General features: G+C 42.0%; 1 protein-coding gene across 4 annotated transcripts in view; it reads left to right on the top strand.

Moving 5' to 3' along the window:
* LOC119230101 (histone deacetylase 7-like) overlaps positions 1 to 24,735 on the top strand; it is a 34,189-nt gene extending 9,454 nt beyond the window's left edge. For 2 of the 4 annotated variants that reach the window (XM_037491099.2, XM_037491102.2), the window contains exons 2-25: positions 3,462 to 3,646; positions 3,907 to 3,994; positions 4,496 to 4,616; positions 4,790 to 4,869; positions 5,809 to 5,922; positions 6,057 to 6,154; positions 6,440 to 6,520; positions 6,874 to 7,027; positions 8,260 to 8,507; positions 8,732 to 8,938; positions 9,386 to 9,584; positions 9,727 to 9,860; positions 10,056 to 10,176; positions 10,279 to 10,328; positions 11,543 to 11,650; positions 11,880 to 11,935; positions 13,230 to 13,317; positions 13,975 to 14,094; positions 16,337 to 16,434; positions 18,975 to 19,093; positions 19,602 to 19,735; positions 19,824 to 19,908; positions 22,177 to 22,324; positions 22,418 to 24,735. In XM_037491099.2, coding sequence (XP_037346996.1) covers positions 3,462 to 3,646; positions 3,907 to 3,994; positions 4,496 to 4,616; positions 4,790 to 4,869; positions 5,809 to 5,922; positions 6,057 to 6,154; positions 6,440 to 6,520; positions 6,874 to 7,027; positions 8,260 to 8,507; positions 8,732 to 8,938; positions 9,386 to 9,584; positions 9,727 to 9,860; positions 10,056 to 10,176; positions 10,279 to 10,328; positions 11,543 to 11,650; positions 11,880 to 11,935; positions 13,230 to 13,317; positions 13,975 to 14,094; positions 16,337 to 16,434; positions 18,975 to 19,093; positions 19,602 to 19,735; positions 19,824 to 19,908; positions 22,177 to 22,324; positions 22,418 to 22,451 — 2,870 coding nt within the window. In that variant the 3' untranslated portion in view covers positions 22,452 to 24,735. Of the gene's footprint in view, positions 1 to 3,461; positions 3,647 to 3,906; positions 3,995 to 4,495; positions 4,617 to 4,789; positions 4,870 to 5,808; positions 5,923 to 6,056; positions 6,155 to 6,439; positions 6,521 to 6,873; positions 7,028 to 8,259; positions 8,508 to 8,731; positions 8,939 to 9,385; positions 9,585 to 9,726; positions 9,861 to 10,055; positions 10,177 to 10,278; positions 10,329 to 11,542; positions 11,651 to 11,879; positions 11,936 to 13,229; positions 13,318 to 13,974; positions 14,095 to 16,336; positions 16,435 to 18,974; positions 19,094 to 19,601; positions 19,736 to 19,823; positions 19,909 to 22,176; positions 22,329 to 22,417 lie in introns of those variants that run through there. The other 2 variants (XM_062563992.1, XM_037491100.2) reach the window with 2 other exon arrangements.
* Positions 24,736 to 24,779: the final 44 nt, after the last annotated feature.

Raw genomic sequence — 24,779 nt, 5'->3', positions numbered from 1 at the left:
ACAAGGACACGGCCATTTGGATGCACACATACGGAGATTGATACTCCAGCTGCTCGGAAGCAGAGGGACAGAATGTCCCCAACAGCTGTGGATTCCTCCAAATGTAAAGGCGTCTGAACGCGGGGACGGTGGGCCGGAGGGGGGGGGGGGGGGGGGCGCTGAAGGTTACCAGCGTGTTGGATAGCCGTCAATAAATTGCAATAGTGTGCGTGAGTGGATTTGTTAATACATAGCTCAGTGTCAACCTGTTAAAACGCGTTGGTAAGTTCACTTGTTTATAGTTCCCATTACAAGTAGTCGCTGAGCTTCTGCTCTTTATCAGGCTTTGTTGCAACTCTAACCACCCATAAACCTCAAGCCCGTTTCCATTGTTTGTGTATACAAGCACTTCACCTAATATGTGACTTTCAGATGGAACTCCATCCAATAGCACCCTGGAGTTCACTCAAACAATAAACAAAGCACATTTGAGGGCGACGGCGTGGATATAAATACTGCTAAAGGACATCTATAACTCTGAAGATGCAGAATTGAACCAGTGAAGCCATTCAACTAAAATAGCAGCTTCTGCTTGTCTAAATGAACCAAGAGGATGTTATGGTGCAGACTAACTTTAGAAACAGGAAGTCACTGTTTCTCTGTGTGTGTGTGTGTGTGTGTGTGTGTGTGTGTGTGTGTGTGTGTGTGTGTGTGTGCGTGTGTCAGTGATTCAGATGTCTTGCTGCAGAAGGCTCACAGAAAGAGGATGATGGTTGTGAAACAAATATGCTATTACAGAAACCAGAAGTTGATCTCCAGCTTATTTTTAGCACCACAACGTTCAAACAAGAAACACAGAGACAGTCCCAGAGATCTTATCTTCGTGCAGTTGTTTTTAGTTTTTAAACGTTTCAGATTTTGTCATGTAAATAAAATTTCTTTCCATTTTATAAATATCCATTCCACACGCTTAGAGCATGTGGGATGGATATGATTATCAGAGCATAGAAAGAAATGTCTAAAAATACCTCTACTATTGCATTGCTTCTTCTGCTGTGCCCGTAGAAACAACAACAGACTGTGAATGTCCTCTTCAAGTCAACTTTTTAAACCCTTGACTTGTCTTTCTTGTTGGCTCTTTGAATGCATTGCATCATGCAGTGACTGAGCTGGTTTTGTTTCACACTCAAAGTCACAACTTCAGTATCAACACAAACACATTGGAAACATTGGGTCCAAACTGACAAGTAAGTCAGTTTGGACACTGTGTCTCTGGGAGGACACTTTGTGTCACATTGTAGTTGGTAAAGTTTAGATAGCCAAGTCTTCACTTCATTAGGTAAAAAATAAAACACAGGTGCTTCTTTTCTGTTTATGTGAAAGTAACACTGACTTCCTGATCATTTCCTTTCTGTCAAGGGAGCCAACTTGTTTTCTAATTGTGTGTGTGTGTGTGTGTGTGTGTGTGTGTGTATGCGCATATCATTTGAGTCCCAACCACCATTAACACCACAGACCCACTGCTCCAGTGATTGATTTCCTCTCAAAACACACAGACATATTTCTGGTAATACATACTGTTTCGCTACAACACCTATTTCCTGTTGCACGTTCCACATTTTTAAATAACAGTAAAAACAATGTTAAAACACGCCTTCAACTTCAGCCCTGACATACGGTTACGCAGGCATTAACCAGTGAAATGTGTTACAGGTTTTAATATTTTAGAGATAGAGTTACCTGGTAAAGTAGGATTCCAGTCAAGCAATAATTATGTTTATTGCAGAAATAATTTTTAAGGATGCCTACTGTGTCTCTAGTAGGAACTGTTCAAACAAAATAATGGAAATTTAAATTTTCACATAAAAATGTTTATGTATATATCTTTTAGTTCTGCTAGACAGAATACAGGAGAACTGAAACCACTCACATTAGTCTGTACGATATAATCTTCTTCTATAAATAGTTCTGGTTATTAACTCCACGTTAGTTTTGTTCATGTTCTACTTTGTTCAAATCTCGCTGCAGTAATAAGAGCGTGGGAGTGTTTTCTTCTTTGGAGGAATTCTGTCAACCCCTAACGCCTTCATGGACATGGTTAATTCTCTCTCTGAGTCAGGGCTGCTTTTGCAAAAGGGGGTCAAATAACGCTGCCTGCGTCTGTAAAACTTCCAGTTCCTGAAGGAGGGAACCTCTTCGGGACTTGTGTGCAACCTGCATGAAAGTTTGATTTGAGCTGTTTTTTGAGCCACTGATGAAAACGCCCGATGAAGTTTTCTCTGTAGTAGAAGTGAAGTCATGCACCATTGAACTGGAGTAAGTGTTAACTCTAGTTGACATGGAAGAACAATAGTTTATAACGCTACATATTTAACTCTAGAAAGTAAATTTCCATGTCCTTCGCTCTGTCCCTCTACCCCAGAGAGAGGAAGGTGTCTGTTTCCATACTGTATCTGTCTGTGCTTTTGTGTCGACACCATCGTTGTTGGTTTCACGTTTCAGTCCTATTGACGCTTGAAAACAATATCGTGAGTAATATAAAAATAATAAGTTATCTCGGAGCGTGCATATTTTGTTTTGGTCTTGTTGTCATGGAGCATCACAAAACCTGGGATAAACCTGAGATGATGTTTCCTCACTACCATTTATCATGTAGTGTTCCTGTTATGTTGTAAAAGTAGGTCATACCACCTGGCCTATCTTGTGCCACAGTTGTATCATTTGAGTTGAAATGTAAGGTTGTTCAACATATCGGCCTTTCGATTGCGTAAAAGAATCAAAACCCTTTTCACTCCCCCACACCTATAAAAAAACATCTGTCTTTTGTTAGGATAACCAAAGCCTGTTTAAATTGTCTCACTAGTGCTAAACTTAGATTCGTATTTCTTTCATTTTAGCTAAACATGGAAGGGAGACGACAGATTGATGTACCTGACCCAAATGGCTTGACCACACAATGTTCAAATCCAACCACCACCCTGTTTCCTTCATTCTTTCTTTCTTTTGTGCTCCTCCAGACCCAACACCTCTCTCTTTTGCTTTCCTCAATGCACGGTTGGACAATAGCCAGTTGATTTGAGGCAGGAAGACTTGAATGAAATTAAATATGACTGGTGAATGAATGTGCAGAGTTCAAGTTCAAGTACACATCTGTGCATGCACTTATGCCAAATAAACTGAGTGCACTCTGATCATGTTTATGTAAAGCACACCCAGTGAAAGGCGCTCAGATTGTACGTGGACATTTTCATTGAAAATCTAATTAAAAACATGCTTTCCTTTGTGTTATCACATCTAATACACTAGTTCAACTTGTGTTACTCTGATGATGATATGGGCCTGGCCAGTGTTACTGAGAAATAGTCACAGTATGTGTCACTCTCCAAAAAAAGAAAAAATTCTCACCTCACGTTGACACCCATAAGCACCAATAATGATGCCCTTCAATGAATGGATGTGCTGTGCTCTCCTCCTCTCTGCAGTGGATGCGATCATTAGTAACCAGGTTCCATTATCCATACATGGGGAGCAGCCCATGGACCTAAGTGTGACCCAGAGGTTGTTACATCCAGGCCTAGATCCGGCCATGCTGGCCCCCCGCCCTCCTTTGTTCCTTGGACCCCTGACCTCTCAGCACTGCTCCCAGTTCTCCCCGCAGCACTTGCAGGTAAGAACAAACCAGCAGAGGTGAGCTTTACAAATATAAAGCTTCAGCATCACCAGGGTCAGTCTGTCCGTGCAGCACTTCTAGTACTTTATTTCTTGAGTATGTTGAATATGTTTCATAATATGTTGTCTTTTTTTGTTTGCACATATAGAGAGGATAGCCACTTATGTCGATACATTTTTGTTTGGCTGTGGCAGTTGCAATGCTTTTTGTGCAAATCTTACGTCAGTGTTGATATTGCTTTACTTCTTTCTTCTCAGTATAACATTGAACAAAGGCAAAGAAAGATGGAGCAGGAGAAGAGAGAAGAGCTCCATCAGCTCATACGAAAGAGTAAAAATGAGCAGAGTGAGTATCATGTAATGTAATTTTCCCTCATGGATGTGTTTCTGTAGGTTATGTGAAAGGCTATTTGGCTGTTGAAGTACTCTTCAAATGAGTCATAACACACTTCATATTTCAATAAAGGAAGGGGGTTTCCTACAGGTCTATGATGTATTCTCAGATTCCAAGGAAATGTGTACCCATATCAAACAAAAAGCAAACAAACAGACTTGTTTCAGGAAACACTTTGTCCTGTTCTTAGTCTTTACCGTACAGAGGAAATGAAGAGAGGTCAGAGGAACGTGACAAATATCCTGGAGCCTTCTTCAGAGGTTTCTTGACTTCTTTTTGATGCTTTAGTTAGTTTAGTTATATACAGTATCTTGAGAGGAAAACTATTCACATTTCTCTTTCATTAACATTTTATTTTAAAAGCCCCGCTGTCTGGCTATAGGTGTCATTATATTGCTGTCATGATCTCAGTCACTGTCTTTGTCCTGATGAAGTGACTTTACTGACTGGTAGGTGCTGTAGCCAGTCCACTGGTAAGACAGAAGCTTCGGGAGCACATCATTATGAAGAGCCAGCCTGCCCACGCCAACCTGCCCATGGCTCCAAACCACAGCACTCCTACACCAGGATACAGGTGAGAGAGGCAAATGGACACACAGATCAATCATTTGTTTAAATAGCACCGCATTGTTCTCCATAGTAGAGAAGGCCAACCTCTCTTCTGGCACTAATGCATGTCATGGAATCATTTCAAGATAACAACAATGTTAAAACAACTATCTGTACCCATTGCTTTGGTCTTTCTAGGCTCCCGGTTCCTGACATGTCCCCAGCGTCTCAGACTGCAGCATGTGACCAGCGTAAAGACCTTGCCCTGCGCAGGACAGGTACGATTTTTCCTTTTCTTTGTGTTCCCCCCTTGAGGTCAAAGCCACCAAGGTCCTTGGAGATTTGACATTTCGGAGCTGTTCTGCTGCCGTGTAATTTTAAAACAGACAGGTTTCACTGCAATGATCACTGGGAAATTTCATGTCATATTTTTGAGTGCATCAGCCGGCTGTCCTTACATAACATATACAGTAATAGACTAAGGAATGGCACAGTAAGGGAGAGAGTGACCGGACGAGTGTCCTTTCCAGTGAGAGGCCTGCAGGGCCAAACAGAGGATGAGCGTCATAAAAACCACAGTGAGACACACAGGCCGAGTCAGTTACATAACTTTAAAGAAGTAGTTGTAAAATGAACTGCGTGAGATTCCAGAGCAGGTTTTGCTCACAATGTGAATGAACGTGGGAGTGGTTTCGTCCCCCCTGTAAATTGCTGCGAGTACACAAACATTATTTTTTTTGCGTTGCCCTAGAACCCTTAGGTGCCAGCACACACACACACACACACACACACCCTCCAGCGCTTTTTTTGGCATGGCGACAACACAAAGCCGTCTTTTATCTGCTCTGAGCCAGCCACTGATTGATTGTTTTGTTTGGGCTCCTTGGAGCCTGACCAATGTAAACATTGGACTTTTTATACTATTGACCAGGCTTGAGGTATTTGCTTGGTTCCGCTGTGTTGCATATTGCTTCAATTTAGTTGTGGTATCGAAATTGAGTGCATCCTCATAGTATTTGTATTACTGGGTGGGAGCAGTCCTGCTGATGTGGAAGATGTCTGACATCAGTCAGTTTGTCATTAAGTTCTGTGGGTTTAAAAGCCATAGATATCCTTCTTTATGTATATATTTTCATGAAACATTTGGGATAACAATGTCTGCAACTGTGAGTGTGTTCTTTTTCATCTTTGCACTTTATGTATATTTATGTCTGTAGTCTCTGAGCCCACTCTGAAGTGGAAGTTAAAGAAGCTCATCAGTACAAGGCCAAACCCGCTGCAGCGTAAGATCAGTGCCCCTCCTGCGGTCAAGCACAGGACAGAAACTCTGGGTAGAGTACCTTTGTTTTATTTGTTCTTCTCTTTTCGCCATCTCAAGTACGTTGATATGCCATTCGTATCTGTTGCATTCATTTCCTTTTTGGACATAAATGTGTTCTGATGTTGTATCAAAACTGTCCCGCAGACTCTTCCACAAGCAGCGGCAGCACCCCAGCATCAGGGTGCAGCTCACCCAACGACAGCCTCCATTCGGACAATGGGCACCTCCCAGTGGCACATGAGGTTAGACCCACTTTCATATGTGCATCGATTAGGAATCAGTGTCCTCTTCAATACAGGTGACAGGAAGTGTTCATCTTTCATAAAATATTTAATTGAAAAACCCTTTTATTTCTTTTTTGAAACAGCACAAACCCGATTTATCCTCCGCTCTTTCAAGGACAGCCATTTGTTCTCTTCTCTGTACAAATATTAGTTTTTTAATGTTTTTGTGTTGGAGGATGTGATCGTTTATAAGCAGTGATCTGTACAGATAATCTCCATGCTAATTATTTCTGTCTCATTCAGGCGCAGAGGTTGCTGGCTCATTTCACTTCTCCTCCCAACCACCCTGCCATGCACAACATCAGTGCTGGACTGCCTGCTCAGGTGAGCAATTATACAGTTTTTGGTTCCCTTCCAAAGATTACAGATCACAAGTTTATGAATTTATGCGTATTCAAGACAGAGTGTTCTGAATAGTGCTTGCACACTTAAAGACTTGTGGTGTATTTCGGGTTTCAATTCCCTTTTTATCTATCTGAGGCCTCCCTATTAAGTAAAGTGTTTACACGTCTATAAATAGAGATTCTATCTCTACATTGCAAACCCTGACTTGATGCACAAACCCTCCATTTAGCTAATTTGTGTAAAACTGCAAAAATGATGAGGCCTTCTCCAATTCCTAGTGGTATTTTTGGAGTTTTTACCAACATTTCTCCTAATTTCACCTCTCCTCATAGACTGACCCACGACTAGCCAGGCCGTTAGCAGTATCTGCTATGCATCAGGTCTACATGTCTGTGGACGGAAGCAGTCAAGCCCTGACTCAGCGCCTGCAGCCTCTGCTCATACTGGAACCACATACCGGACTGGTGCATTCTCAGCTTGTCTCCTGTGAGTTGTATAACTGTGAATGTGTACAGAAAAAGAAATACTTCAAAATGCATTCATACAGAAGACATGTGTGTATAAATCCACAATGCAATTGAATCAGTTGCCTTTGCATGCCACCTACATTTGAAAATCTTAACTTTCTGCAGTTATTGGATATTAGCTGACTCCCTAACCTTGTCATCAACCAAATTGACAGACTGCACTTAGGGATTATTTCAAAAACAAGGATCTTACCAAACCCTTATGATGAGCTGACACCACTAGAAGAGGGATTGGAAACCTGGTGCCTCCTTTTTTTTAGAATACACGGAGCTGTTCTGTTTGAAGCTGTGACACTGAACGATGTCCCGCTTCCACGACCCAATCTCAGCTGTAGTCTTCTGGGTTTCCTCATCTGGTTTAGGGAAGAACCTTTTGCTGTGACTGCTGATATTTGGCAACTGTTTTATTGTTTCCCTGTCCTAGAAAAGAAAACCGGAATGGATTTTTTTTACTGATACATTTCAAGATGTAAAGGCAGCAAACATTGAACTCATCAATTCAGGGAAATTTCTGCTCAGACAATTTCTACTGCTGAGGGTCCGACCGAGGTCAGTTTTTTCCTCGGCAAAGCCAAACTGCTGAAACAACAAAGCTCCTTTTTCCCCCCATTACTGGAGGTATCCTTCTGTGCATGCGGATCATGAACAGCAGGTGCAAATAAAACAATCGCCAGCCTTATCTATGAATGTCTGATACGAATGCAACTACGTGGCAATATCCTTGGAAGTAGGAGACAGTCAGGAACCGGGAGTAAGAGACACGTTCTGGCCACAGTGACACAGAGGAAAATTTGAGTAGCATTCAAAAGAGCCAAAACTTATAAGCTTGGATGGTTTAGTAAAGCAGGGGACATCCCACCCACCCTTCTCACTTCAGACCTGTTTCCTGACTTTCTTTTGTTCTGAATCTTGTAGTACAAGGGAGCCCTCTACTTGGCATTTGACTGGGCTGCAGTTTTACAAACAATACAGAAATATGCTAAAAATTCCAGGAACATAATCATGATCTTTTTTATTTTTAAACTCTACTTTGATTTCTATTTTAATTTCCTTTTTTTCATTTTGTATTTTTTTAATCTCCCTCCATCCTGGCTTGTTTATTTTTGCTCCTCCATGTTTAGCCTTACCCCTCGGCCCCAGCCTTTATTTGCCATCTTTTAACATCGTTTGTCCCTCTCCACCATTCTGCAGTTCGTGGTTTGAGTTCCAGTCCTCTGCAGCAGCAACCGCTTCACCTGTCCTCCTCGACCAGAAGGGAAGGCGTGGTCACGTTGCCCTGCCACAGACCTCTGGAGCGAACACGCTCAGAGCCTCCGCCTTACAGCCGCTCACCTCTTACTCTGCATGCCAGCCGCCACCCGCACATCCAGCACCAGCTGAACCAGCACTACCACAGGAGTGGACTGGAGAGGTTCAAGCAGAATGCACACCTGTGCAAGGTAAGAGGGGGGAAAGGTAGCAGGTTCCAAGTTGCAAGCACGCATTCGAACGATAACTAAAAAAAAAAACCACTTGTTTAGCTTGTTCTAAAACAAGTGTGAATCTGGAGTTGGTTTTCATCCACTAATCACACTCATTACATATTGAGGATTTAGTAAGGCTGTAAAACCTGTACCTTATATTAGCTGATAATCAAGTCCACTGAAGGCCTTGTCTGACACAGATCCCATCGGAGGACATGGACTTGGAAGAGATTGGATCAGAATCAGGTTCGGGTCCTGGTTCCGTGTGCGATTCAGAACCAGGCTCTATGTGTGAGGAAGGCTCCCACAGGAGACACAGCACTGCCAGCACGGACTCAGTTTATGGCACAGAGTCCACTGCCTCCTCACGGGACAGCTTGATCGAGCCCCCACACTCACTTTGTCAGGTACTGATATATACTAATATTTCAACACACGTGTTTCTAGGGGCGTGATGTATTACATTATCTTGAATTACATTTGTCCTGTATATTTTTAACTCTGTCTAATAACAAAGGATCAAAATATGTAGTTTAGGCTTATGTACATAAATGCAATTCTTCGATGCCTGTTTTGGACGTTAGAGGGCGCTGCAGCTTCATTAATACAAGATGAAAAGATGGAGGGATACAGTATCGTGGAAACATGCTCAGCAATTATGTATTTTCTTTATCAGTTGCTCGTTCTAGACAAGCCTTATTTAATTAGCCAAATAATGAATAAGTGTACTGGAGAGCGACATTGAACTTTTGAAATTTGAAATTTACTCCAGTTAGCCATTTCCGTGTTTTGCCGCTGGTACGTGCTCCTTCATTCCCCGTTCTTCTTTTCACCTTTTGTCCTGGGAACCACAGAGGCAGGTGAACCTCAGATCAGGTCTGCATCTGGACCCCTTGGCTGCGCCGACCCTAGTTTGGCCTCATCAGCCTCTGGTTCGGACCAAGTCTTCGCCAGCCTCCACTACCCTGCCTCCATCTCCACATCCACCCGCAACCGTACCCTCCCTGTCCCTGTCCAGCAGTGCAGCAGACGTCCAGCTACGCTTCACCACAGGTAAGGGTTGCTTGTGTTCATCTGGAAAATGTGAAAAGGTTGCATTAATTACAATTCATTTAGTAATGGATAAGGAAATACGTAGAAAGGGAAACAAAGTTTATATGTATGTCTGCAATTGTGTGTGTGTTTGTGTATCTAGGACTGGTTTATGACGCTCAGATGCAGAAGCATCAGTGTACCTGTGGAGACAACAGCCGCCACCCTGAGCATGCTGGGAGGGTCCAGAGCATCTGGTCCAGACTGCATGAAAGAGGTCTCAGGAGCCAGTGTGAGGTATGACACACACACACGCTGCACATACTGGCAGATCAATAACCCCAGAGTCAGTAATATATACAGTATATATATATATATATATAGAAAATATATATTATATATAATTGTTTCTGTGTATTTGTGTGTGTGTGTGTGTGTGTGTGTGTGCGTGTGTGTGTGTGTGTGTGTGTGTGTGTGTGTGTGTGTGTGCAGCGTATCCGCAGCAGGAAGGCCACTCTAGAGGAGCTGCAGTCGGTCCATTCAGAGAAACATGTGCTTCTGTTCGGAACCAACCCGCTCAACCGCCTCAAACTGGACAACCGTAAGCTGGCTGGTAATATCCACAATAATAATTAAAGAGAGCATGACAACAACATTCTGATAATAATAATATTTACATTCATGACCATTGAGTGACATAAGTCATCTTCTTCAGGAATCTTATCTCAACGGATTTTTGTGATGTTGCCATGTGGAGGAGTTGGGGTTAGTGCCACACACATGCATACACACAGACACACACACACACACACACACACACACACACACATGCATGTACATTGTAGAACCCTTTTAAAAACCAAGTCATGTGGGAATCTTTCCACTAATCTAATCGGGTAGAGCAAACATTTCATGGTTGATTATGCCTCATCATACAATTAAAGTAATAATACTACAAATTGCTAATGCTATTGTTTTTGGCTAAGATACGTTTGAAACCCAATAAGAATTCAAAGGCTGTACAAAGGTGACATGTGGAAGAGAAAGAGAGAAGAGGAAGGGAAAAACACATTCAGAGTCTTTAGCTTGGAGGGGTGCGTGCCAGTGAAACTGGACTTTATTTAGAGGGAATGGATGTGGGGAAGCAGTGAATGAAAAACAACATAAATTGCGAAAGTAGGAGAACACAACAATGGACAATGAGAGAAGGGAAAATTAAGAGGATGTGAAAGAAGTTCATTCTCGCATGACACAGATGAAAATGTGCATGGAAAACTGTTGTGTAGCACAACAAGAAGAGCGGAGGCAGATAAGAGAGTAGGAGAGTAGAGGAGGTAGGATAAGAAGAAGGGGGCTGGGTGTTAGTTGATAAGACGACTGATCTGCCTGGATTTCCGGACCTTGGCTGCTCTGGTGAAGAAGGGTGATTGGAACAAGATGCTAAAGTCTGTGATAAAAGAAATTCCTCTGATTTCATTGTTCCAAGAGCGACACACCATCGACGTGAGTTTTGAAACATGGCGTAATGTCGAAACGTGAGGCGGGCTTAAGATAGATGTAACAAAAAGAAAGTGGATTTGAAAAGAAGTCTCTCAGCACAAGTTAAAGGTCCACCGTCACATTTTTGTTTTTATTTTTTCAATACACAAGATTAATCATGTCATTTGATATTTAAAAACAAAACAAGTGTAGTCAAAAGTGAATTTGAGTTACCTTGATCATCGTATGCCGCCCCATCAATAGTCACCTCCTCATTGACAAACACCAGTCAGATTAAATGAAATGTGTTAAACCTGCTGAGAGTATCCAGTGGAACCGTCAGGTGTAAAAAGCCAACTGGCTGACTACATTTCAGTAAAAGTCATTTGAGACTAAAACAACTACAACAAATACATTTGATTTCTCATTTGATCGGTTGCATCTTCAATTAACAACTGGGGCAGACTTTCTAACTAACTTTATCTTTTTTTTACTGACAGGTGGACATTGATACGATCTGGAATGAGCTTCACACTTCAGTGGCGTCCCGTATTGCTGCAGGATGTGTCACAGACTTGGCACTGAAGGTGGCGCAAGGAGAGCTGAAGGTGTGTGTTTGTTTCCAAATACCTTATCAACAAGTCCCACTGATTTTATATGGACTTTCAGAGCTGCAGAGTAACAGGTTGAGAAATAAACAACTATTATAAGTGCTGTGTAGCTTTAGTAAATGCTCTCCTGTAGAAAGATGTTGTCTGACATGGAAAGAGCTTAAAGATGTGAACTGTGATGATTGTCCACTGAAAGCAGAACGGTATTTTTGCTTTCTTCTCACAGAATGGCTTTGCAGTGGTGAGGCCTCCTGGACACCACGCAAACCACTCCTCCCCTCTGTAAGTACAGTAGCACACGCACACATGCAAACACACACGCACACAGATACACACACGCACATACGTACCAGAAGCCAGGAGGTCTCTACAAAGAATTTTCAAAGGAGTTATTACAGACCAGCTACACTTCTAAACAGGAAAGAGTGAGAGAAAGAGAAATGTAGCCTTAGTGTGTGTGTGTGTGTGTGTACTGATTGTTTACCTTTGTGGCCCTTCAATTTCAACGTAATTCCCTTTGATTTTAACTTAATCTTTGATTAACATGAGTCTTGAATGGACACAACCTTTGTGACACTATGGATCTTTAATGTCCTCAAGTCAGCACAACAGGAATAATGTCATCAATATGTATGTGTGTGTGTGTGTGTGTGTGTGTGTGTGTGTACTGCGTGCTACCTGGCTGATGCCCGAGGCATTCTACCTCCTCCTCCTGAGTTTCTTTTAAACTGACTTGACACAGAGCAAAGCCCCTCAAAAGAAACCGTGCATGTGTGTGAGTGTACAGTATGGGCACGTATTCATGTGCACGGCTGTATGTCATTCTTTGATAGGAGGCATTAGCCAAGTAACCACATTCAGCTGGGACCGTGTGTGTGCTCAGCAGTGCTTGTCACTTGTTATTTAAGGGATTATAATGACTTTTCAGGACGAGTAGATTGGCACAACATGTATGATATAATTTCCACACAAAAACCAACAAACACACACACAAACATAAAGGCACTCAAAGTTTTACGACCCATGCTGACCCTGAAACTTCCAACAATCCTCCATTGTCGACACCTTGTCTTTACTGGAGACAGCGTTGAATGTTGTGAGTTAATGTCTCTGAAATGTCTTTGTCACAAAATGTGTTAGACTCAGCATAATGAGAGAAAAGACATTATTTTTTGTCTGGAGTTGAATGTGCAGTACGAATCAACTTGAATTCAATTCAATTCATTTTATTTAGTATAGCCCAAAATCGCAAATTACAAATTTGCCTCAGAGGGCTTTACAGTCTGTACACATGCAACATCCTCTGTCCTGAAACCCTCACATGAATGAAACCCCCTTTATCTTTCTATTATGTACTGTAATATTTGTATTAAATCCTGGCCTAGCAGGAGATTCCCGATGACTTTCCCCTTTGAGTCAGTGCTGTGATTGTCACAACCTGCCCTGAATAGCCACTACAGGGTGCCACATAACTTGAGGCTCCAAAGGTCCCTATGGTGATTCTGTGATATTAATGTGCCAAAGTTGTCCCGGTTAAAACATGTGGCCGCCTTTCTTTCCGTCTGTACCTCCACAGGGGCTTTTGTTTCTTCAACTCGGTGGCTATTGCTGCCAAGCAGCTTCAACACAAACAAAACGTCAGCAAAATCCTCATCGTGGACTGGGTAAGGATCCACCGCATGACCAGCATCTCTGGTCCCCACATGGACAGGAGACAAAAACCCATGCACTGGCACACAAATGTATCGTGGACATTACACAAGGCCCCGGACTCAGAGCAGCACGCTACAGTAGCACTTCTATCCGTCGTTTATTTAATTAAGGCAGTCTCATATCTGTTCTGCACGTCAGATCTGAAGTGCCATGCACTGTATGCTTACAGTAGTTACACACAGCTTTATGCACACACATCCACAAAGTCATGCACACACAGATGCAGATATTGCTGCGCGGCAAGGTGGTCGTCTGTTCGACATGTGTGTGTACATGAGCCTTTGCCGTGTCTTTACACATGCCGTGCTCTTTGACATATTACTGCGTCTAACGTTAATTGCTACCTGCTTCATCAAAAAGCTTTAAGGTTTGGAACACATATGCCATTGACAAGCAAAAGCCTTACAGGTTTTTCTGTCCCTGCTCTGCATTTTGGGTCATATGGTTTACGAGTAGTCATAAGAAGAAAATAGGCAATGAGCTTCTCTTTTGTGTTTTGTTGGGATTGTTTTGAAAAAATTTGTGAATCCATCACGGTTTTAATTATGTTTATATGTCTGCTTCGGTCCACAGCAACTTTCTAACCTATTTATCCTATCCTTGCCCAGGATGTTCACCACGGCAACGGCACCCAGGAAGCCTTCTATAATGACCCGAGTGTGCTGTACATCTCTCTGCATCGCTATGATGATGGCAACTTCTTTCCTGGCAGTGGACATCCCAGTGAGGTCGGTTCCCTTTCTAAGCAGTGATCTGTTTTTCTGCTTTGTTTCTGTTGTCATAGTGATGGCTGTGTGTGTGTTTATGTGTAACTAGATTATTTTTAACAAGAGAACAACACCTGAAAGCATTTGTACTTACTAAACAGGTTGTCTTTGTAAAGTAGATAACTTCCAGTGGAAAGGAAAGTGGAGAGTCTTGTGTTTAGCATATACTTGTCCAAACAAGAAAAATGATTACAAATTAAAAAAAAGTAATAATATACATGATTTAAAGTCTTAATTATAAGAGAGTTTGCACTGCAAAGGAAAATTAGAACAGGCAAAAATCTATCGTTCAATAGTTGGGCCTCAGAGCATAAGGTGCTGTCAGGAAAAGATCAAATGTATTCTACTTATACTAGCAGACTCTAAGCATGTGATCCTGTAATATGTGCTGCTTACAATAGAAATTTGGAGTGGGAATTTCTTTGAACGTCATTAGATTAGAAAATCAATAATCAACCACCTTGTTTGATTTGTTCACTGTCATTCTTGCAACTTTTGTTTAATCAGTGAACTCAATTCAAGCTTATCACACTTTGATTTTGTGTTATCTGCTGGAGATTTCTTTCCCTAGTTCAAGTTTATTTAAGACACTTGGGGGCTTTGAATGTAAGAAACGCACAACAGGATGTGCACCGTCAAATTGCATGCCTGTGTTTGCATACAGGAAATTGAGATGCCTATGAATTCTGCCTGCGGTCGTACCAGAAACCAAGTGTGATGACTATTCCCAGTCAGATAAACTGACCCCAACCCACGGTGGCATTCACAACCCATTTAATCTCCCACATCCCCTCTTCTTACTCTCCCATCCTCCCCCACAACAATGAGGATAAAACAGTAATGTTTTCCCATAAAATCCCACGATGAGCGACGGTACATAAAGCGCTCCGCTGTCTTGGATGTGGCTTTGCCTTAAGTAGCCCCTCAACCTCTGTTGAGTTGTGTGGTAAACCTCTGGAGTCTTGCTGTCCCCCGTGTAGGTATATAACTCACCATGGGGTAAGGATCTGATGTCATAGCCGTAACAGACAGGGCCGAGTACCGAATAGAAAATCCAGCAACGGCCTAATCCAGTCCAGCAACTCTTTAAACATGAAAGACAGGAAGAGGACAGAGAGCAGTGCTAGAGACTTGGAATTATAGCAGAAATTGTGTGTGCGTGTGTGCGGGTGTGTGTGTGTGTGTGTGCAGCTATACGTGCGTTTCTGTGTGCACACGCGTGTGCATGTGGGTACATTACCAGTTGGCAAAGGACAAGAGGCATCATGTGTTTTTGGTTTTCCTTGTGAACATCCCGTCCACTGAGAGAAGAATGGAGACAGACGCTCTATGATGCTCATCAGTATTCTTTCAAACATCCTCTCACACCCATACACACGCACACACACACACACATGCACACATTCAAACCCACACACACAAAGGAAATTACCACGCCTTGTTGCCAAGTGTATGTCAATCACCCTCTTCATTCTGCCCTCAACCTGACACATTGACTGATAGTGAAGGGCCTTGAGAACAGCTAAATGGCTTCTAGCAGGACTACAAAGAGAAAACCAGGAATCTTTAAACCTCCTTTCCAAGATACTCCTTTCCCCAAATATGTGAGGTCAACCCTCTCTGGCATTTTGGAAGCACATGTCAATCTTAATACAGAAAATAAAATATCCACCAAAATCACGCAAACAAAATATAGATGAGTTGTGTGGAGTAGTTTATTATTTTGGTTTGACATGTCATTCATACAAACACACTAAGTGTATTTATACGTCAAACAGAACAGAGTCATTCAAATTTTATTCAAGTGATACTTTTCCAATATATAAATAGATTTATATAGATAGATAGATTTCCAAATGTGACCTATTTCCCTGTATTTCTGTGATATAAAACATGTGAATCATAACTGGGTGTAGCTCTGTTGTTGCCCGGTTTGATTTATACGGTCTTTTGACAAATGTTATCAAAATGGAGCGGCAGGGGTGTCAAACTAATAGCCATCCGTCCCTCATTTGGGAATCATAATCACTTCTTTGTGTTGCCTTAGACAGAGCCCGTCGCTTTTCCCCCGATTGGTAAAATGCACATATTAGAACAGGTGTGCTTATTTTATGAACACTTGGCACAAATCTGTCATTGTCTCGCAAGTTCCTCAACTTTCTCTGGGATTCACACTCTCTCCCCTCTCTCCTCCTCTATCCAGGTGGGCGCAGGTGCAGGCGAGGGTTTCAATGTTAATGTCGGATGGACAGGGGGTTTGAACCCTCCCATGGGTGATGCAGAGTACCTGGCTGCATTCAGGTAAAGAATGACCTTAAGCCAAAGCATATTTCTCATATTTCTAATAATCTAAGAAGCCTGTACTGCTGGTTCTGCATGTTCCTGCATCCGATACAAATTAAATATGCTTGCACACATTGCTGACTGCAGATCGTTTACAAAAGCATACCATAGGCCGTCACAGGTTTCAGTATGCAACACTTGTCAGGTGAGTTATGTCATCGCTATTCACAGCAACTCAGGTATGCTGTGGATGAAGTTGATAAGCTAATTAATGTGCATATTATAGTCAGAAGGAACAGGATGTTGTTGGGTTTTTTCACACCAATTATTGTGTATGCCATAGGAGCATGTTTTACTATTTTTCCATCCTGGTTCAAGCCTACTGGAATGCAACAGCTATTAGAAACTATTTTGAGTGTATAATCTTAAATGGATGCTTACTTTCTACCTGTTCTACACTATAACAAACTCCCTCAGCAACATTGGCTTGCCGTCAGGTGAATAAACATCATGTGAGCTCGAAACGGTTCTGCAAGCAGCAGACACAGTGGGTGGGCCCCTCATCAAAGGACAGATGCTAATGAGCTAAGCTAAACTGGTAAAAAAAAAATCAATGGAGGCAATAGGCGAGCTCGGAAACACTAAGTCCAGAGTTTACTAGAGCTCTGGATGTTAATTAAGAAACAACTGGTCTCTTCCTGAGCAAGCGTCTGGATTTAGTATTTTTTATCCAGTTTGGGAAATGGCAAGTGTTTTCATGTGTAGAACTTCCTTAGTTAACCACACTGTAGAACTGTACCTTATTGTGAGTTACCCAGAGAGTTGTTTCACTGTTTCAAAGCTCTGTGGTGGACGAGTGTCCTGGTGGTCCAGTGGTTTGAGGCAGATGCCATATAGCTGGGATGTATGTATGTATGTATGTAGCAGGGCGCATGCATAAAGACCATTAAGAAACAACCCAACTATACAGATTTTTAAGAAGCCAAATACTCGAAACAAATCAGGAGAGATTTTATGTTTGGACACCCATTATGTGGATTAAGTGGTGCAAATTCACGTATAACTCACTATGCAGATGAAATTAAATGCATCATAAATTCATATTTATGCAAGTAAGTATCATGCCAGTTCTATGATATATTTGAATACATTTTATAGATGGGATGGTCTAAACTTCTCTTCAGCAGGGAACAGCAAACTAGCGATTGTTTATGATGTGTGTCTCCGTTTTCTGGCCGTGTGTTAGTGACAGGGGAAATATTGTGGTCAAGAGCGGTGGTACAATCAAGAGAAAGCTCGGCTGTGTTGAGATTAAGTGGCGTGGCACCGTGTGAGTGAATGTGCGGACGATTGCTAAGGTGGTCGGAATTTACACTTCAATTGAACCACCGGTTGCACGGCGCACACATGTAACGTTCAGTTTTGAAGGAAAGTCATACATGTGTATGTGTTTGGGACTGTGCACAGCATGTATATGTGCATGCACATATTTCATGTGCATTTCTGGGTTGCTACTGACGAATGACAAAGTATGAAGGAGAGGAGAGCAGAAGAGAAGAAGTGGGGGGTGCGTTGTTAGAGAATCCAAAGGCGGCGTAATTAGGCCCAATGGATCCCAGATGGCTGGCTGTCAGTGACGTGAGAAGAGGGACGAGCTCCTAATAGGAACCAGACGCACACAAACGCCTTTGAACTGCCGCTGAGAGGCAGAAAGAGAGAGAGAATCAAACGCGGCATGGGCCGTACGGTCTTGCTAAATAACTGGCAGCGGGAGACGAGAGGAAGCGTAGAGGCGAGGAAAGTGGTCTCCCCTGAGTGGAGCGTACAGTATGTGGGCGTCTCAGTGCAGACATGTCAAGGGTCTCGTTTTATACGCTTGTGTCCCTCGCAAAGACACAAGCTCTCGGCATAATTTGCCACCTGCCGATATTTGCTTTTGTCTTCAGTGTTTTTTTTTGTTGTAATCTTTACATATCTGGTAAAGGTTAGCAGAGCACTCATGCTTTTTTTTCAGCAGTACTCCACATTCACATTTAAACAGTTGCACACATTCACACCTGGGAGCTACCCCACCTTCTACTGTTGGCCACTTACCAGGAGTGGATCAAGAACAGACATCAAGCGCTTGGAACGTGGCCTTTGATAATTTAACTTGCATGAATTTCCAATTGATGGAGTTTACAATGAAGTTAAAGTTTGTATTTAAAAATCCAGGGGAAAAATGTATTTTGTTGTAAAGTGTTCCTGTTGCAAATGAACCACCTTGGCTATGTAGCCATTTCAGTTTTTATGTTGTTGCTTTTTTACTTTACAAGCAACATCTTATTCAGATTACTACAAAAACTAATTGTATGCATTCTATTGTGTTGTCAAATCAATCCATCAATGACTTCCTCTCTCACATTATTAACTTGTGTGCACTGTTCCAAGAACAAAAACTATAAACAATATGATTACTTCAATGTACTATATAATTCAGCTGGGCCGCAGAGCTTGATTGAATTAACTGAAGATACAGCGCTTGGTTACAACATGGAGTTTCCCTTCTTCCTCCTCAGAGCCGTGGTGATGCCCATCGCTCACGAGTTTTCCCCTGATGTGGTGCTTGTGTCCGCTGGCTTTGATGCTGTTGAAGGACATTTGTCATCACTGGGAGGCTACAAGGTCACAGCCAAGTGTAAGCCTCAACGAGCCCAACGTTTACATGCAGCAAACATCAGTTTACTCTTACAACCAGAAGTGAACATATGAATCAGTTTTAACACCACACAGTGTGCTCTGAAATCATTCTTACTTGTAGCATATACTGCATACAGTATAAGAACACGGTGTTGTCACTGGGATGTTTGGTACGGCTTTGTGGACTGCCGCTTGAAAGTTGGACGTTTTGGCCTTTGCCATCTTGGCTTTTTGCGACCAGATGTGGGTAAACTTCATAGCTAACTTTTATGAATTGAAATAAAGTTGTGAAAGAGTTAAAACTGTAAAATAAAAACCACTGACAACTCTCAAAACGTTATAATGCCTCAACCTGTCTATACAATGAAGCCATAACCCTATACATTAGCATAAGGTGAGAAGCAAGAGGTAAAAACTGAAACCTTTAATCTTTTTAATTAATATCTGATCAGTCATTTTCTGATTCCACCTGGGTATGGGTTTCTTTCTGCGATCTTTTCTTCCAGGCTTTGGCTTCCTGACCCGTCAACTGATGTCACTGGCCGGGGGCCGGGTGGTCCTGGCTCTGGAAGGGGGACATGACCTCAAGGCTATCTGCGACGCGTCTGAAGCCTGCGTAAGCGCCTTGCTGGGCATGGAGGTGAGATGCGTGTGAAGTGCATGTATGTGTTTCTTTAGAGATATACAGCATTTTCCATCCACTGATCACTTCATTCGTTGTGTTCCAGGTGGAGCCTCTTTCCCAGTCTGTGTTGGACCAGAAACCTTGTAAAAACGCAATCCAGTCGTTGGAGAAAGTCGTCCAGGTCCAAGGTGAGACGCTTGAGCTGATTGCATTAACAAAGAAATGAGCCACATGTTAACACTCACGTTTGACTAAATGCCATTTTACCAAAACAATGACATCGTATTAAAACATTTGAACAAGCGTGGCCATAGTCCTGCGTGATTCAAGTTTTTTAGTACATGCCGCTCGCTCGCTGCTCCGCATTGAAACCGACTGACTACCTGCAAGTTGCTGCTAAATCGCTTCCAGACCTGAACTGACCTGACACGTCGATACTCCATAAGACTCACCGGACCAGTACGCTAATCGAACTGGCAGCTGTGCAGAGACTGTAAGGGTGCATTACAAGTAACTAAATAAATGCCTAAAAAAAAAAAATATATATATATATATATATATATATATATATATATACAGTATAGAGGTAAATTAAAAAAAACATGTATAATGAGCAGGTTGGTCAGGCTTAACTTTTGCCAGTAAATTATTTTCACTTGCAACTGAGCAGAATCAACTCAATGGCACAGACACACACAATGAACACACAACAATGAAGCCTCGCCAAAAAAACGAAAGCATGCGGTTCTATGCACAGCTGGCCCAGCATGGATACATCATCAATTGTTTAAATCTCCCAACGGGACACTGGGATTATGCCGCAAGATTTTACAATTGATTGTAACTAAGAAGGCTCCTTCTAAGTTTCAGGTGATTCCATCAGTGAAAACATAGTTATGAATATTATAGTCTGTATCTGGTTATGAGCCCCAAAACGTCATACACTTAAGGACGTTCGTTCAAAGCTGAACGACACAGTACATTTAGTTTTTTTTGTGTCTACATTAACTTTCTTTTACGCATTAGTGGGGCAGCACCATCACAGGCTGCACAAGCTGTGTGGGAACTGTCAGTGGTAATTCATGTGTTGCTGCTCGCCTTTCACAAACATGGAACTAAATAGATTATTAGAAAAGAATTCGCAAATTTTGAGACCTTACAAAATCTGATTTTGATGTCTTTGGGTGGGAGGGAGGTGGAGGGAGAACACTGACCTCCAATTGGTCCTCTATTGTAGTAGTGTTTCTACTTTTTATTTTTCCAAACCTAATTTGCGGTTTGCAGTCATCCTTTAAAGTTTAAAGTTGTATCTAAGCTGCACAATATTTGTATCATTCCCACATATCCTGTGTCTGTGGCCTTTGGTTTCTCATTGACCGTCTCCAAAGTCACGCCCACTGCAGCTCACAATCAAGGCGTCACATACATTTTTGAAATGTCTAAATAAAGGAAAATGTGTAAATATATACTTAATGTTTAAAGTGAATCAACAGACTTTCAATCAACCTCAACAAGAAAAGAGATTAAATTACAAGCTTTAATTTGAAGAAGAGACCAAAGAAATACACGTTTTAGAAAGCTTTCTGCTTTGCAGCTTTATATCTGCTAATATTGTTTTACATTACAAACATTTTCCGTTTTAAATAAATAATAATTTAATTTTTAGGTTCTCAAATTAACAGAGAAGAAAATGTAGTTTCTATTTCTACAAGCAGTATATTTCTTTATTCCCATTCTCGATAACTGTGGTCCCTTCATTTCTCCACTTATCACTGTCCTCACTTCATCTCTTCGTTCCTCTCGCTCTCTGGCCACCTCTCCTCCTTTACATCCCTGTCTTTCATCCCTCCCTGCAGCCGTCCCACACACAGACAGACACACACACACACACACACACACACACAGCCGCCCTGGCTCCAATTATCTTCAAACACTTCTCTGGCACACGACCTTCGCAACATCCCCTCCTGATTGCATACAAATGTTATCCCAACCAAATTAGATTAATTAAAAATATTTGCAAAGCCACAAGAATGTTAATCCCATAATTTCGGCTTTGGGGGAAATATATGCGAGTCGCATGTAGGACCAGAACACACACATGCTCCCGTGAACACATTTGCAAACACTGATTGATTTGTGTCACAGGACTCAAGCCCGGAGACCCTGAGAGAACAGATTGAATTTGAGTTTACATTTCTGAAATTATCAACAGGGACATTTAGACCAGGGGCTGTTTATATGACAGCCAATGCTTATATTAAGATCAAACCGCCACAACTGGTGGATCAAACACCAAGAACTGCTTTTGAATAATGCATTGCAGTCCCATGACCTCAAGGAAGCATGAATGAATACAACATCAGAATACCAAGAACTGTGGTCATAATTATATCTCCCTTTTCTCCTCCCTCCCTCCCTCATCTCCCTCTTTTTCATCTTCTCGCATCCTGCAGGTGAGTACTGGCAGAGTGTGAAAGATTCGGCTGCCACAGTGGATCTGTCGTACCTGCAGGCACAGAGACGGCGGCTGAGACGAGATTCGGACAGCGAGGCCGTGAGCGCCATCGCCTCCCTCTCCATGGGGTCTGTGGCCTCTGACAAGTAGGGACGACGTCTAATTCATTCAATTCTGCTTCATCAATCGGACTCAATTTTGCATTTCATGAAACCGTTCTGCTTCTCTCGTTCAATAAGGAAACATCAGGAGAGGCTCGCTGATTCTCGCTGATGGAAGATCATCCTGACAGCTGAATATAACCAAGTATCTATGGAAACAACTACGCACACACACACATGCACACACACACACACACACAGTTCTGCATTTGGACCATCAATGGAAGCAGATGTCCTCTTCAGTTCAACCACTGTATTCGCCGCCTCATGAAAACTCTTAAGCCTGCCTAACTACTGGCTGCAGCCTGACCGCTCTGGTTCAAACACACACTGAGCAACCACATTCACCGGGGCAAAATGCTCACTCTCATGACGTCTCTACCGGCTTTCCTGAAGGGAACATCTGCCCGCTGGACGGAGAATTGGTCAAAAATTAAACCATTTAGAACCAATATAATCAAGCATCTTTACTTACCTGTAGCAATGGAAGCTGACCACATGACGCAGCAGGAACACACACTTGACAAAGCCCAGTTCTGTGACTTTAAAGCACTCACCATGTAAATTACTCCCACAAGAACCGCGAGAGACCACTCAGTATGTTGTAACCTTGAATCAGGGGTCAGAGGTCCTATGGCATCACGGAGCCGATCACTCTGAGCGGAAGGAGTTGTCCCTACAGGAGGTGCCGGTGAAAGAGAGCAGACATATCCTCCACTATGACGTCATTTGTCTGAATGTGACAAAGATTCAATGAATGAACAGATCGGGGGCTTCTGATGGTTTTGCACTGCACCGTTCTGTAATGTGAACTGGATGAGATGGAGAAGACACAGCCGCCGCATCGGCCACGTTGACATTCAAACACCCGCTTTGTTCAGGTTTTTATTTGAACATCCAGAAATTTGATCTCCGGCACACATTGTTATCGAATGTCGGCCAATTTTTTTTGTTGTTGTTTAAGAATCCAGAAAGAGTGAAGTCTGAGGTGCATATGTTTCATGTCCTTCTGTAAGTCCACATACTGTCTCGGACAGTCTTTTTCCCTTCTTACAGATGGCTGCGGTTATTGTATGGGCTCCCTTGCAGATAAAAGAAGGCACTGCAAACTTTGATGAAGTGCATGTTAAAAGTGTTGACAATCTAGTTTTTGTTGGTGGCATTGATCACAGAGGAAATACCTCTTGCCATTTGAGTATCAGGATCAGGAGAGAAAGACATTCATTTCCCATCAGCAAAGACACAAATCACCCATGATGCCTCAGTGCAGCATGACCACTCCGATCTGATTGTATATGTGACAGTACAAATCACACTTTGGATGAGACCCAATCCGAGACTTAATGACAACCCCACGTTCAAAGTGCACTTACATTTCCCTCAGGATGGAAAAGTCTGAACTTTGATATTGTTCCTTCATTGGACCAGTGTTTCTACCTGTGGATTTACATTCCTGCTGTACTTTTAATTTCTTTTAAACTTGTATTTCTTTCATAATGAGGACAAACTGATTTTCCGTCGTTGACGTGGCAACGTTTCGTTTACTGTCGGCAGCAGGGATGTTTTGCTCACCGGACCAAACAATGACATTTTAGCAGTAGTGGGGAGCAACAATACTGAAATAGTTGAATATCCACACTGTGCAATTGGACACAGGTTAAGCACAACCAAAGTTTATGAGAACAATGTGCCATTCCTGGACTGGCGTGGCTTAAAGAACTTCAAAGCCCTTCAAGAGTTTGGGAATATTTCTTTTTTTTTTTCGATCCAAACAGTTGAACAGCACCAAAAGCACAGGACGGATATATAAACAAATTCATTTCTAAAAAACAAAAATGTATTTATAAGTTCAGATTCTGTGTCTTTGAAGTGCTCTTTGCATGTCTAACACATTTATGACGGTGCTATGGATTACACTTTTTTTAAGTGCAGTACGTTTGCTTTTTTGTTTCTTTCTTTCTTTCTTTATGTTGCATCGTGTACGCAACTCAAAACCTGTCAAATATATGTCAACGTAATGAAATGTGAAAACAAATGACGGTGAGTCTCAGCTCCATATCATGTAGTATAGTCTCAGTGTAGTCTTAATTAAAAATGTGTGACACTTACCTGACATCTAACGTCTTATCTTCTGTCTTAATTCATGCAAATTACTTATTTTTGTATTTGATCTAAATAAATTAACCCTGTGCGTACGTAGAGACCAAATTGTCAGCTGACCAGCCTTCGTAAAGGTTGCCTTAAGATTCTGGATCTTAATGTCCAGTTCTCTCTTTACTGACTCTCTGACTTGTTTGTGTACAGTGTAGATAATAACTTTGTTTACTTTTGTGGTTTTCCTTTGTCTTTTCTACTGTTTTCTCCGCCCAAAAATCCTTAATAAAAGGTAAATTAGACACATTTGACTATGATTATTTTTCTGTTTCTTGTGGCCTTTCCA

This window comes from Pungitius pungitius, chromosome 8, assembly GCF_949316345.1.
Source record: "Pungitius pungitius chromosome 8, fPunPun2.1, whole genome shotgun sequence".
In the NCBI taxonomy this organism is placed as follows: Eukaryota; Metazoa; Chordata; class Actinopteri; order Perciformes; family Gasterosteidae; genus Pungitius; species Pungitius pungitius.
This window is presented reverse-complemented; position numbering and strand designations above follow the sequence as displayed.